General features: G+C 35.6%; 1 protein-coding gene across 1 annotated transcript; it reads right to left on the minus strand.

Annotated features, from left to right (window-relative positions):
• Nucleotides 1-6: 6 nt before the first annotated feature.
• LOC110773798 (GNAT acetyltransferase (DUF699)) lies at nucleotides 7-13628 on the minus strand. The gene is made up of 26 exons (XM_088255140.1): nucleotides 13101-13628; nucleotides 12885-12976; nucleotides 12626-12797; nucleotides 12394-12516; nucleotides 11648-11821; nucleotides 11225-11335; nucleotides 10992-11125; nucleotides 10754-10847; nucleotides 9885-9983; nucleotides 8865-9001; nucleotides 8575-8663; nucleotides 7116-7239; nucleotides 6926-7013; nucleotides 6747-6846; nucleotides 6616-6668; nucleotides 5103-5279; nucleotides 4973-5010; nucleotides 4253-4346; nucleotides 3142-3321; nucleotides 2946-3036; nucleotides 2776-2845; nucleotides 2558-2705; nucleotides 1553-1681; nucleotides 1088-1213; nucleotides 491-556; nucleotides 7-388 (listed from the first exon to the last, which is right to left on the minus strand). The coding sequence occupies exons 1-26, from the start codon at nucleotides 13203-13205 to the stop codon at nucleotides 122-124; spliced, it is 3081 nt and encodes a 1026-aa protein (XP_088111266.1). The 5' UTR covers nucleotides 13206-13628; the 3' UTR covers nucleotides 7-121.
• Nucleotides 13629-15459: the final 1831 nt, after the last annotated feature.

Consider the following 15459-nt stretch of genomic DNA (forward strand, 5'->3'; position numbering starts at 1 on the left):
CCAGTCTGCAAATAACAAAATCCATGTCATTTACTGTCAAAATTTGTGATCTGCATATGATGTGACTGGTAATTTATAACATCGTCCTAAATGTAAAAAAACGTTACAAAAAGAGTAGAGACTATTGTGAATATTTCTTCTTTTTGTTGGACTTGGAGTTGGAGCCATGCTCATGTTTACGCCGCTTTTCCCCGCTATTATGACTCAATTTCTGTTTTCCTTTCTCCTCCATTTTATTTCTACTTGATTTCACACTAACAACACCTCCAGCTGGTAACTTTACACCACCATTCTGCAATGCATTCTCAAGTTCTGCATCTCTGTCCCCAATCGCATACTGTTGAAGCAACTCAGGATTTAACCCATCCGTGTTGGATCTCATCCCATCCTGTATGTAAGTAGTCAAGTCAGCTCGACTCTTGGATATCAGCACAAGGGAGTGAGAAAGATAGTTTAGGGTAACAGGGAAGGTAAGAGGAACGAAGCATACCTCAACTTTCCTTGCAGCCTCATTCAGATCATCGTCGACAGAGATTTTGTGAGGTTCCAAGACAGTCTGAACCCAAAATTTCCACATGACAGAATTTGATGTTAGAACATAAACAAAAGATTGAAAAAAGGATATATACTTGAGCTTAAGCCTGACTAAATCCTAGTTATGTGGTATATAAAACAACTTTTATTACCTTAAAATATTTTTATAGATAACTTCCCATGCAAACAGCTTCTCTAGATTCAAATGCTATAGTGCATAATCAATGTGATACATCTATAATTTTTTTTTTCAAGGGACAGCTTGAGATGTTGGAACTTTCAAACTTTGGACTATATGATTAAAAAAAATGTCTGGAGGAGAAGATAGTAGGCAAATAAATACGATAATGTAAACTTAATGATTGCATATCAAACAAAATAGCTAAGGTACAAACTATGCAGATGGCATGATGGTTGTATTTGCCTGTGTGAATATCAGAGTTAAGCCTACTAGAACCATAACGTATAATATGCCATGAAATAGGAGAGAGAAACTATCAACATAACATGTATTTTCCATACATAAAAAAGTAAACTGCTTTGCTCAACTTACTTCTTTTGGTCTAGGCAAGGTTGACTCAATCTCCTCAGATGCAATAGCGTATAGATATTTGTGAAACTTCTTCATAACTTTTATAAACAGAGACAATATTTGCTGCCGATCCAATTTCATCAGCCCCTGTAAAACGTGAATGTAAGTGAAAATGAGACCTGATAGTCTTTTACATACTAAAACTAGGAGCATTTGAGCCTCAAACTTGGAAACACAAGAAACAAGCTGTGAAACTGCATAGTAAATGCACTTAATACAAAAGACAACTGATTAAAGTACATGTTGGAAGCCAATGTGAAGAAGAAAGAAGATTCATGGAATATGTACTTTGATTACTACGGCAGTAAACCCTTCACCATCAGCCATCTCTTTTGTTGTTCTTTAGGGGGGTGGTGGGTACAAATCATCATATTTAAATGGCACATATTTGAGTTTGCAACCACAAGATGAGCAAGTCAAACAAACCTCAATATAGGAGATATCTTGATTTTGTAAGCCAATGCAGAGCAATATGGAAGCCTGGGCATATGACAATGTTACTGGAAGTTTCCCTTGGAAATACAGATGCGAAAGGGTTGAAACAAGATCCAAAATCTGTAAAACAAAAAGTATGTTAGACATCTGTATAAACAAACAATTAATTACAGTACAAGAGGTTTCAGTGTTCCAGTTAAATGTGAGTCCGAATGGTGAAATTTACTGCATTGGTGTATTATTATAATTTCCAAATGGACCACAGGGATTATATTCTAACTTTAGAAAGCAATCCTCGGGTGATTTGAAGAAAGTAGGGCCTATTTGTCATGGATGAAAATTCAATAAATCCTCAGATCCCTCCCTCCCTACTATATATGTCTCTGCTTCCTAGATAGAGGAGGACCATCTTGACACATTCAAAGGAGGCTGTTTTTTTCCCAAAAATAAAAAAGAAGAAAGAAGCAAATACTGGGATTTTTCATTGCTTATGGTGGAAGAAATCTTAAATTCCCATTTTCAGTTGGGTGTTCTATTTTATGGCGTCCCTCTATTTGTTCAGTTGCCCCAAAAAAAGGTTTGTTGATGAAACTGAAATTTTGTCCTTCATAACCATTTTATTTCCACACACTGTTTTTACGATTTTTTATAATTTTAAAACTAAAGAAGAGGGCAGCCATGGCAGCGCCTCCCTAAGAGTTGCAAAAGAGAGAGGTCCACCTCCCTCAGAGGAGCACCGCACACCCACAAGAAGGTTCACCATTGGTAGGATGGGTTGGGTTTGGGAGGGGGAGTTTGGTTGGGGCAGAAGAGAAAATAAGGTGTCTAAATAGCCTCACCCTTATCGATTTTGTCGTTTAAACAATTATTTTATCATCTTATATAACACAAGCGCACAGGAAAAAAAACCAGCCGCAAAAAATGAGAATTAAAGATCCTCATAAACAGTACATAGCACTACGACAGTGGCCATCAACCATTGTTCAGAGAGCTTACCATATGAAAGTCAGCAAGATTGCTGGTGTAAGCTCCAAGTCGCTTCATATCATAAGGTGACAATATATCCGTGATTGACCTTAAGAACCCATCTACGGTAGGCAACTTGGGTTCTTGCTCTGTGAAATTGATCTTAGGATCTATGATGCTGAAAGATTACGAGTAGTATCAGCACTTGAACAAAAAAACAATTATCAGAAGGAAACATGTGATAGTACCTCATCGCGAGCCTATAATCCGTTGTACGAAAACTATAACCCAGCAGTCTCAAAAACCTTCGCCTGAAATCTAGGGTAGCCAACAAAGTATCAAGCTGTGAGGTGAAAGGATACAAAACCTGCATAAAAGTCCAAGTAGAGAAATAGGTTCTGAGAAAAAATGGGCCCACCTTGGTAGAACGGACGAAAATCGTTAACTTCAAGTTCATCATTCTTCAAAGATTTCAGGACCATACATGTATGCTCACCAGTTACAGCACTCTAATCCATTGAAAAGAAAAATGTCAAATTACTGTTTAATCAATCATTCATCAACGAAGTACAATATTCAAAACATTCAATCTGGGAGGAAAAATCCATCTTAACTGGAATATGTCCAATATAGAAGGGAACAAATTTATGTTTCCACCAAAAGCGGAAAAGGTCTAAGGTAAGCCCAAAGGAGACACCAATATAATGGAGCTTCTCTGGTCGCCTTTCACGGAGATGAACGAGCAAATGAGGAAGATCTGTTCTAGGTTTTATACTTTCTTCCAGTAATGAAACCTACAAGTAAAATATCACACAGGTATGATTCCACTAAAAAGTATCAAAGGTAAGTACAGGTGACAGGTTTATTGAACCAAATAAACAAACCATTACGTAATAATCTCTGACAGCCATGGAGTGATTAATGTTATTTTGCTCAAATTTTACATGAGAAGCAATGATTCACAAAAGTTTGTTCAGACTTTTATATTCAAACAACAAAATTTTCATACCACACAAAACCAAGTTTGACCAAATCAAATATTTTGACAGAACAAGAATTGCATTCAGCACCAAACAGTGACTTAAAAAACTTTCTCCAATATTAGTTTTCTGTAATTCAATAAAAGAGTGTGTTTGTGTGTTGGAGGGTGTGTGGAGGTTGAAAGTTCAAACTTAAAGGGGAAGAAGATAAATTGATGATGAATGAAAGGAACCAAACCCAATAATGAGCACAGCAACTTCAGAGAGTTCTGATTTGTTTGCAAAAATGACAGATTCATATATTTATAAAGGGCTAAAAAAGAAAAGTCAAATTTAAATTAATAAAATATGGCATGTTGATAAATATATTATTAATTATTACGGTGTAAAAACTTAACTGTATGAATAACTTCTGAATGGCACACCCTAGCCCACCCACATTGATTATCAGTTAGCAAATTATTGGAGTTCATTTTTGTTTACACAATTATAGGACGTTATTGTTATATTATTATGGCACACATAGCACACAGTACAAGAGTGCAATGAACATATGACATAGAAATGAGGTATAACCAAGGTGGGAAATCTGTCTTCTACTCTCCTTAAAAGGAGGTCATCTTCCCAATGGCACTTCAACATTCTAATTTTTAATTATAGAACAGTCTCCACATAACATTTTCCAGCCTGTTGACTAAAAAGAAAAAATAACCAAAGAAAACTAAGCTTAGTAATTATAATAAACCTTCTCGGCAGCTTCTGTGACTCTGACAGGCACCGTCTCAACAACATCTTCAACATCCACTTCAGAAATAGGAGCAAACTGTCCTTCGTAGTACCTGAGGCGAAATAACCATAGTAGATTCACTCAAATTATCTCATAGAGACTTTTATCTCAATAATAAGTACGTATGAGTTCCACTGCTACAACGGCAGTAGAATATCTCCCGCATATCACACCAGAAGTTCTGTGTATCTGTGCCCCCAACAAGAGCAGCAGAATGTCTCCCATATATCACATGAGACATACCACATGTATCACTAGAATATTTCCCACATTTCTCGTTTCTTGTACTATTCATAGATGCACAAATGGAAACACTAGAAGGACTCGTGTTCCAAATTCAACTAAAAGCATGAAATTCACATCCCCCATTGCAACTTGCATGTGCATAAGTATTATAAAACTATAGGGCTTTGTAATTGAACTACTTCCCTCTAAATATTCTATCAATTAAAAGTACATTTGATTAAGAGAAGGCAGCATGCAATACATTTTGTTCGAAAGTATTTGAAGCCTGACCGAGGCCTATAAGCTTCAATCTTTTCTGTCAACATGTGTGGAATATGGGGCTAAAGAAATAAATCAAATTTTCTAAACATCTTATGCATCCAAATACACATCCAGATCCAACATGTGATCTACAACCATGTTACAGTGGACAGTAAGTGAACACGAGCATACCTTGTCAATAGTTCCACTGCTTGTGAACCATATCCAATCTGCGATAAACAATAAACAAAGAAGAATAAATTATCATTTCAACAAACCCTGGATAGCATAATCAATTTGGAAACCACGAAAACGAGACTACCTTCATGGCACTTGGATGTGTAGCAATTCGTACAATCCGAGCACCTGACAGACTGGGAAACACAGTGTCCTGAAATTGCTCACAGAATTTCCATGGTATCTGATCACCAAAGGGCTGACGACCATCGCTTAAACTTTTCTTTGCAGAATTACGAGAAATCTGTCCCTCAAGGCAGACCTAAGAACAAAAGGATGGCACATAAATTTAGAGCATCAAAGAATTGAGTTCTCTTACTATAGGGACAGCTAAAAAACCCTTTCGGTGGTAGTCTACGCCTTGATATAAGGGAAAACAGCTAAATATTGACACTAATTGAAACAGTGCAATAGAAAGAAGAGAGAAAGATGAGTAGGGAGAAGTAGGAGAATAGGGTTTCATTATTTTCTATTTCAGGTTTGTCAAAGGAGTTGCACCATGTCTAGCTTATAGAGCTCCTTGACTCACAAGTCAAATCAAATTCCTAAGAAAATCCCTAATCAACTCAATTCCCATCATTACCATTAATCACATCAAATACCTCAAGAAAATCCCTAAAATTATGATTTCCATCAGTCTGCATCACTAATATCAACAAAACTTAAAACATAACCTACGACTAAATCTGCATCATAAGATACAAAAAGAATTTGAAAATCATAATTGTTGCCTATGATATTAAGATAATTAGACTTTTAAAGTTCAGATGTATGATATGACAATAAAAACAGGCATCTTGGACAGAGTTTCAACTACCCAGCTTTCGGAAAGAGCCATCCTCAACTGAGAGATGGATCTCAGTCTCATGGTAATAAGAAAATGATTAAGCTATGTTGGCAAATTTGGAATACTAGGAATTCTGTTAGCTTTGGTATGATAGGCCTCATCCTAGTAATATTTGGCAACTCGTTTTTCCCATGGAGCCATGGCTGAAGTTTGGGGACTAGGTGGATAGATTGCAATTCACGATCCATGAAATATTTATGGGCAAAAAGGTTTCCAAACCTAACAGAACCACGGAATTTTTTTTATTTATTCTTTCATTTTTTTTCTTTTCCTGGAAACGAGACAAATTTATTGCTAAAGAACAATAAAACTACAGAGAACAGAAGTGGTCAAGAATATAAATCCAAAAAAGCTAAAAAGAAAATGAAAACAGGGGTTCAGCAGAACCAAAACGACTCCCAAAAGCAGAATTAACAAATAGCAGCTTGCCAATCTAGCTGGATATTTCAGAAAGACGAACCGCTAACTTTGGATACAGAAGCTTATAGTGCAGACCAAAACCCTACTCTGTAAATATGGAAAAAATTCCCATTTTGAACACAAGGTTGAAGCACAAATGGGACACAATACCAAAAAACATTCATTTCGGATGAACCCCAGAAGAAAACACTTGTATAGAAGGTACAAGTTTAAAGTATTGTGTCCTTTATTCTCATTCAATAGGGTAAACTTGAAGAAAAAAAAACCATCAGTACATAATAAAAGCACTAACAAAATATTAGTTCACCATGAAAAGAAAACAGATGCAAACCTGAATGACGCACAAAATATCAGGAAGCTGATTTTTTGACTCATCAACAGGACCTGCACACAAAAAGTAAAATCAAGTCCAGCCAATAGCAGCAAAGGAAGGAAAACCAGTTCAAAAGGAAGCAAACATACCAAGTAGCACGAACAAGTGGTGAGCTGGAGCATCAGCCATTAGTTGCAAATCATTTGGAGAATTTTTGTAATGAGAGGCAACATACAGTGCCATCATTCGCTGGAAGTGTGCAGTATGTAAGAATCATTAATATCAAAACTGAAAATTAATGGTCAACAGAATTTGAATATGTAGTTACCTGTAAGAACAACTCGCTATCTTTATGATACGAAAAAAGTGTATCACGGTTGACATAGTACAGATCACACTCACTGGGTGCAGGTAACCTGGTCATCAAGAGAGAGAGAGGTCATTAATGAAGATAATAGAAATAATGTAGATGGTTTCATCTTCCTCAGTTCTAAAGTTCTAGGCATAGTTGTTTTTACCCGTTAAGTTTAGGGATGTAATTCGTAATATCCAAGCAAAGTAAACCATGAAGCCAGGATTCAATTGGATCACCGGAAGCATATCTGATAGATTCTTTCAATTCAATCTTTTTGAAAAGCCGACCTACAATCAAGCACATTTATCAGTTCAGAATGTTATGTCCAAATATTACAACAGATAAAAATATTAGATTACATTGCTCGCTTGCAAGAGTCAACAATTCCATTATTTCAGAAACAAGAATATTACCAATTGTGTAGACTTAAAAAATTGAGTGAGTTGAGTATGTCAGTCTAACGTTACATAGAAGGCAGCTTATGACCACACTATGTCCAGACATACATGCTTATTCAGATGCCAATGTTTCAAAGAATATAGAAAAACAGGCCTCCACCAATCTAAAGAACTTTAGCAAATTTAACACAAAAAGAAATAAGCAAGCAGGAGTTTATAGAAAGTACAATAGAGTGCCACAAAAAGGCTCCTAAAGCTTAGAATATACAAAAAAGTGAAGAATGTAAAGGAAATCATCCAAGGAAGACAAATTTTGTTTGTACGTAGTCAGTTTTATTTAGAAAAAGAAAAGGAAAAAAACCCTGACAAAAAGAACAAAACCAGATGTTATGTCCAAAGGAGACCAGAACAGCATCACACCCGATTGAAGCAGAGGGCTGTCTTGAAACTCCGTAAAAGAACTTAAAAAACAAAATCAAATTAATAAAGGGAAAGTTAAATTCATAACATTAACATAAAAGGTATAAAAGAAGCTCACAACCTTTAAGCTTCGTTATATAAAAATTCTGACTACAAATTGTAGACAAATCCAGCACTCTATTATTACATCTTGAGAAATGGTAACGAATTTTTATTATCATAAATAACATGAAGCAAGTTATCTAGTTTCTCATAATCTAGACTCAACAAGTGTAACCAACTTGGGGTGTTGTACATACCCTTGATTTGACTGAATCAGGTTTGTTGTATGTTATTCCTAACTAAATTTTACTTTTGCCCTGTCACCTAAAGTAGAACTCTGACAATTAAGTGCTAAGGAAAAGCAATCAATGTAGACGAGCAGAAGAATATGGTCATTTTACTTACGAGTTGAATTAACCACAAAAAGATGTCAGTGATTTTAAAACACTTTGTGCTTCACCAAGCAATACTTGTGATGCTTATATTTTCCCTTGCTTTGATATGCATAAAACCAACTTTTGCTTCACCAAGAAATGCAAGAGTGAGGGGAAAACAGTAACCTTAGTTTATTAACCCACAAATTCTAATTTGTTAAACCGTCACAATTGAAGAGGTAATATTGTGCAAGTTATAAATTGAGGGATGACATTGGAAGTTAAAGATAAGGTCAAAATATGATGGGGGAAGGGGGATTTTGATCCAACCCATTTTAGATATAAGCCAAAAGGAGGGAAAAAACTGGTTAGTGAAGGATAAGCATACCAGATATAGGGCCTTTAGCAGACATCTGGCTTTGCTCTTCCAATTGCTGTAGAAGTTTTAGGGACAAAGACCGACCAGTACCTTCATAGCTTTCAGAATCAAAGAAATGTGCTTCAGTATTTAAATTGCAGTCAGATATTTTTGGCAAAATATTTTTGTAAATTGGAAGACAACATCAAGAATGAATAAAGGAAAAGTGGAAACAATATGCAGAAATTGAAAGTCTTCCATGAAATCATTGAAACATAAACTACACGATATGATGGAAGAAGACCATGGACAAATCTTACCCATTAACAGTCGATGAAAGGAAGACCAGATAAGGACCGAGCAAAGACTTCACCACTGGTAATGGAATAGCTGCTGCTTCATCAACAACCAACAGTTCAACTTGGGAAAGCTTTTCATGCTCTTGTGGTCGTATATACTGCAACGAGAAGTAACAAAAAACATATAGCCCCATAAGCAAACAGTAGATAGAATCTTTTCTTTGGGCCACAAGAGGTATAATGGTTGACTAATCCATCAAGAACATGCTTTTAAAAGCAAGCTTTATATATTATAAACCATTTAAATTTGTTCAATATACTCACACCAATAACCAAAATGAAGCACACATAAATGAAACACATTTGATGGGCAAAAGGTGTACACATTTATGCCTATTAGTGATGACGCCTATCCTATGAAGGAATGTTCCCTACTACTACCTCGGCAATTATGTTTTCAAGGCACATGACCAATTCTGCCAAAGCAACTTCCTTCCCTCTTTCCTCACCTTGCCACACCCGCCTTACAAAGTATAATGAATAATTCCTTACTCTTTCCATCAAGTTCAACTGCCTGAGCAAACTCCTTGCTATGCAGAACTGGAATGATCTAAGCCAGGTTGCATGAAAACCCAAGGATTGTTGGAAGAAAAGAGAACTAATAATAGAAGGTGACTGGCTTCAGGATGAACTAGGATAGTACTGTGAAATAGACAAACTAGAACCTTTGACAGTACGGAATTATCCAAAAAGAAATGGAAGACAGTAGCATTGGTACTCATTATAAGTTAAATATACACTTCCAACTAGACCATCTATAACTTATACATAGGAAACAGATTATACCCTGAAATTTTATTATTCATTCATTTTAACAAATACTTTTATTACAAAGGTGGGCACAGATAAAAAGTTAACCCATATTGTGTATCCACTGAATACAATCTTCTGCATGTGCCAATAGTTATACGAATTATTCTCACCCCCACAATATGCACACACAGATATTACAATAAAACCGAACTTTCCATATCATTCTACCTGAATTGTTTGTCTATGCTGCTTGTATATATTGATCTGTACAGTTGCTTTCTTCAACAAAGGGTCACTGCTTTTCTGTACATCATAATCTATATGTTCCTGCAAACATAGGTTACAGTAGTAAGCTCAACATAACTAGTGTAAACGATTGAGAAATGAAGAATAAGAATAGGAATGATCTTATAAGAAATGGATGAAAGCTAAAATGTAGTTCACAAAAAAAAAAAACTTTCAAACACCACCATGCTTGGTAACTAGACATTTTCCAGCATAGTTAAATCTTAACTACACTAATGGAGGTGAAGAATCAACAATTTATTATCAATCTACTCTTTAGAAAATTCATTCTTTGTTAGAGCATTGGACTGATCACATGTTTGAGCTAGTGTACCTATAAAAGTGTAGATTTCTAGGTAATGATTGATAGGAAAACTAATACTTGTCATATAATCCAAAAAAAGAAGACTATCCTTGTTTATCTCCACATTGGTGTATTCTATGCAAAGGTAAATCAGAGAGCATTGACCATATGTTTTTGTATCGGCCTCTCAAACTGAGGGGCCACGTATGGCAATACCATCCCCATCCCTGCCCCCATCCCACCCCCATACCCGGTAAGAATTTTCGGGGAATACCGTCCCCATCGGGAGGCTATTTGCCAAATCCACCCCGTCGAGGGGCTACCAGCCAAAAAGGGGCTTTGGCAATGTATGGCATATCATTGGATCGCATGGAAAGAAATAACAGAATCATCAAGGATGCGGTCAAGGAAGTGCTTTTTTTTATTTTTTATAATGAGAATAAGATTTCTGGCAGACTGCAATAGAATAAATCACAACCAGTCACACGGGAATACCTCGCATACGTACCTTATATTCCAGTGCATCAAAACCCTTGCAAACAAATTCGAACAGAGTTTTTAAGTTCTCGGGGCTGGGTGCAGTTACAAAGATATTTGAATACCTGTGAAGATATATTTGTCTCGTCAAAATCTAACAACAATCAGCCACATTTACATAAAATAAATTAAAATAGTACATGCATGTAAGTGTACACCTACACATACACACAAACAAACAATTCAAATAAATTGTGAAGGCATACTACCCTGCAGCAATAGCTCCAGCAATTGCCAAACCAAGTGCAGCTGATTTCCCACGGCCACGAGCAGCTAGCAAGGCAACAGTACTTCGGAGTGTCTTGTCCAAGATTGTATCCAGAAATGTAGCAACAGCATTTCCCTGCTCAAACATTTACCAACTTAACCTATGAGTCATATTAGTAGTAAACCATGTGACCCAGAATTTAGAACTAATACAAATAAGAGAAAAGATGTCTACCTGGTCCAACGTACAACATTTCTTTATTAAAGGGCCAACAGGAAATGAATCACTCAGTTGTTCTTTTAGATCCTTCAATTCCCTTTGTGACTCTGATATCCCTTCAGAGTCCTTCAATCATGATCAGGAGACAAAATAGAACAGTTCAACAAAGCTTCATTGACCATACACATATACGGAAACTATCCTAATAAAATGTATCACTAAATTCTAGTATTTGTTTAATAGGACACTGATAAATAGTATCACTAAATTCTACAAACTATCCTAATAAAATGATGAATAACACTGTTGACATACACATATATGGAAAGACCTAGCCTTTTATTCTTTTCCAGTTTTGCATAAGATATCACAAAAATAAATATGCCGAGATTTAGCAGTAATCCTTCCTACCTAAAAGTTTAGAGGCCAAAAGGTTACCTCTTTAACTGGAACCGGAGCAATTGACCTCATATGAGATGAAATGGGTAAAATATTCAGCTCATCATCCATGACTACACATGCTTTGCATGATGCAATTGATAATAAGAAACGTTCGTTAAAACGTCCAGTGGCCTTAGAATGGGATTCAGTTCGAAACCTGTCGTGAACATCCTGAAATCGAAAAGCCTTGTTAAGACTTCATAGAGGTACTTTTTGCAAATGAGAGAACTGGGAAACACAATTGTAACATAGTGTTGTAAGTAAATTATGACACTATTGCAAGCAAAAATTTATGTTGAAGTTTTTATCAAAATGCATGACAAATCTAGAAATCAGACCTGTATGTCAACCAAGTTATAAAGGTTAAATAGAACATGTGGTTTGACTATATTCATTTTTAAGTATAATGTAGTTAAATTTGAAACTAACTCAACAAGTAAAATACAATTTCAGGTAAAGTAAAATCGTGAGAAAACCCTAGAATATGAAAAAGTGAGAACTAATCAACTTAGGCCCACATGGAAACTGATCTGCCCAGATGAATTGCTTAAAGACAGTCACGCATTTCAATTTACCAATTGTCTTCTCGTAGCCACATTATTGCAGAAAACAAATAAATAAATGAAAACTTCGAAGTGTGAAGTTTTCAAGATTAAACTGTACGTTTATTCGCATAACCATTCTGGCAAAAAACCTAAGCATAACCATGGTGTGTGTAAGAGAAAGAGATATTAAATTCATACCATGACCATGGTGTATAGGTTGGTGAGTGAGGATAGAGAACGAAGCAACAATATGATTATTCCACCACCCTCCACGGTCTCTATTGTTCTTGCTAGTAGATTTGGAGTCAAGGCCTCAAAATCCTTGATGCAGAGTAAGAGCAAACTTAGTCTTGAAAAAGCAGGGGGCAATTTTTTTATACAAGTGGTCAGCTAGACTAGAATATTTGGTAAGAGATAATTTGCAAGTTACCTGAAGTATACACATTCCAAAGGTATTACCAAGAACTCTTTCTGAATCCTTGTATAAGCAATAAGTTAATCCCCCACTTTCAACAAAAAGTGAGAAAGGATCAACCTTCTCAGGATCAAGCAGCCCTCTCTGCATCAGCTTTTTGACCTGCTTAGCACGTTTTTTCTTGTGACTGCATTAAATATTTTAACGAATTAATGTTGTGCAGGCACTTTTTAAACGAAATTCCTTCCAAAGATAATGAAAAATGAAACAGAACCTGCTGAGCTCAAGCTTGTCCTTGTAGCACCACAACACAGTAGGCCTTGATTTCTTTACTTCATTGCTTAGCATATAATGAAGATTCACAATCTAAAACCAATATAAAACTATATAAGAGCCATAGCTTGATTCTCTTCGAAACCATTCTCAGCGCCCAAACAAAAAATAACGAAAGCACAGAGAGTAATCGAGTAGAAAAAGGAGAAGGGTGTACCTGGTCGCGGGACTTGTCGCCCACGATGACGAACATGGAGCGGTGCCTGTTTTTGACGCCATTGCTTATTAGGGTTCTGATGCGTTCGTCAACCTTCTTCCTCATCCTCTATCTTCTCTGCAATTCGTTTTCTCTGTGTGTATTTGGCTGGGCAGCTCTACAGTTGTTGTAGGGTATGAAAGAGGGAGAGAGACGAACCTACAGCAAGAAGAATGGCGGCCAATGGTAACCGGAGCTCGAAGAACGACGATGGTGAAGTTACTGTTCACGGTGGCTGCAACTCCTGTGGTTTCAGATGGAGTTTCCGGCGGCTGGAGCGGCTAACGGCTTCAGGTCGAGGTGGGTCAGGTAGAGGAGAGTGTGGGGAACAATTTCCCTGAAGGGTGTGGGGCCAAAATATGAACGGACAGCGCCGGAACGTCACCGGAAAACCAAGGGGCTGTGCTGCCCTGTTTTTCGCGAGAGAATGAGAGCGAGAGAGACGCGCGGCTTAGGGTTTTGGGGTTTTATTGAAATGCATATCTTATATACTTAAGGGGGTTCTATTTTAAAACATTTTGTTCCATTGGTCAGGCTACTTGGTTGGTGGTGGCAGTAGCCATCTTGGATACCAAAGTTCAATTTGAGACTTACAACTCTGTGCCAGTTACGAAACTTCTTTTGTTTTTCGAGAACCTCGACGGAACTAGGGAGGACTTCGTTAAACTTTTAGGCTTAGATATGTCATATTTTTGCATAGACTTTTGTTATAGATTTCGGTGAATTTGCATAAACTTTACACTCAATGTAAACATGAGCCCCAATCAGCTTCTTAAGTCCTCCAACAGAGATAACAACATTTCTTTTCTTATATCAATGAATTACTAGACCAACCATCAATGCACCTAACAGTAAATGGAAAAGAAAGTTTGTGTCGCATACTAAACAAGAGGTTAATATCTCTATCATCTAAAACCCAGTTTCCTTTGTTATGGAGAGATGGCGAAAAACAAAAATTCAACGATGTGTTTTTTCACTTCTATGCATGGGAATTGGCAACTAATTCTCTGTTTTACTTCTATGCTGAGTTAATAATTTCAAATTCCATATATATTGCTGCAAGCAGCTTTGTTTTCGACAATTACATATCCAGCCATAGATTTTTAATGGTCACTCTAGAAAGTATTTCTACGATATGCTTTGCCCATGTAGGGCTCATTTGTTATACAAAACTATCTTGGCATAAACTATATTTAGGAACTGTCTTGGTTTGGCTTAGCTTGGTCTAAGTTGGATAACACTTATCCTGCATTTGGTGTATGCTTGGACTAGAACTAGATTTCTTTATTTTTTCAAATAAATACATATATTATGTACGTGTATATATTTATTTTATAATATACATGTGTATATACACATATATAATATATATATGTATAACATATATGTGTATATACATGTATATATGTATATTATAATAATATTATATATTATAAATAATATAAACATATATATATATACATATACATATATTACATATATTATGTACATATACATATATTACATATATTATGTACATATACATATATTACATATATTATGTACATATACATATATTACATATATTATATACATACATAATATATATATATAGGGATATGATTTCCCCACTCCCATTTTCTCCACTTACACTCCCTTTTACTTTTTAATACTTTTTAATCAATTTTGTTCTTTCTCTTTCCTATTCTACCCTTACCCTACAATTTCTTTTTACTTCACTTTTATATTAGTTATTTTTCTTTATACTTAATTTTCCAACTTGCACTCCATTTTCAGTATTTTTTTTTTCCTTTAATCGAGTAAGAAATTAAGTTTTTTTTTCTTCCCTTTAATATTAAAAATGGAGTGTAAGTTGGAAAATTAAGTATAAAGAAAAAGAAATAATATAAAAGTGAAGTAAAAAATAAATTAATGTAGGGTAAGGATAAAATAGGAAAGAGAAAGAACAAAATTGATTAAAAAGCATTAAAAAGCAAAAGGGAGTGTAAGTAGAGAAAAGAGGAGTGGGGAAATCAGCCCCCTATATATATATATATATATATATATATATATATATATATATACAGTTATTCTCTTATCCGGATGTCCGCACGTTATTATCATGCGGATCCTATTGTAAATAGGCAAGAAAACAGAGAAGGGTAGTACAAAATACACGGCGTCCGCACAATAATAACGTCCGGATGTCCGCATAAGAGAATTTCTGTATATATGTGTGTGTGTGTATTATAATATAATATATATGGGTATGTTATAATGATAATATACATGTATATATGTATATTATAATATATATAATATATACATATATTATACATAT

The sequence above is a fragment of the Prunus avium genome, chromosome 6 (genome assembly GCF_965620075.1).
Source record: "Prunus avium chromosome 6, drPruAviu1.hap1.1, whole genome shotgun sequence".
NCBI lineage: Eukaryota > Viridiplantae > Streptophyta > Magnoliopsida > Rosales > Rosaceae > Prunus > Prunus avium.

What these genes read in the sequence shown, in the direction of transcription:
- LOC110773798 (XM_088255140.1), bottom strand. Translation starts at nt 13,205, where the DNA reads ATGAGGAAGAAGGTTGACGAACGCATCAGAACCCTAATAAGCAATGGC. An exon ending in GACAAGCTTGAGCTCAGCAG is followed by an intron (nt 12,798 to 12,884) that starts GTTCTGTTTCAT and finishes TATTTAATGCAG; the next exon opens with TCACAAGAAAAAACGTGCTA. An exon ending in TCACAGAAGCTGCCGAGAAG is followed by an intron (nt 3,322 to 4,252) that starts GTTTATTATAAT and finishes TTTTACTTGTAG; the next exon opens with GTTTCATTACTGGAAGAAAG.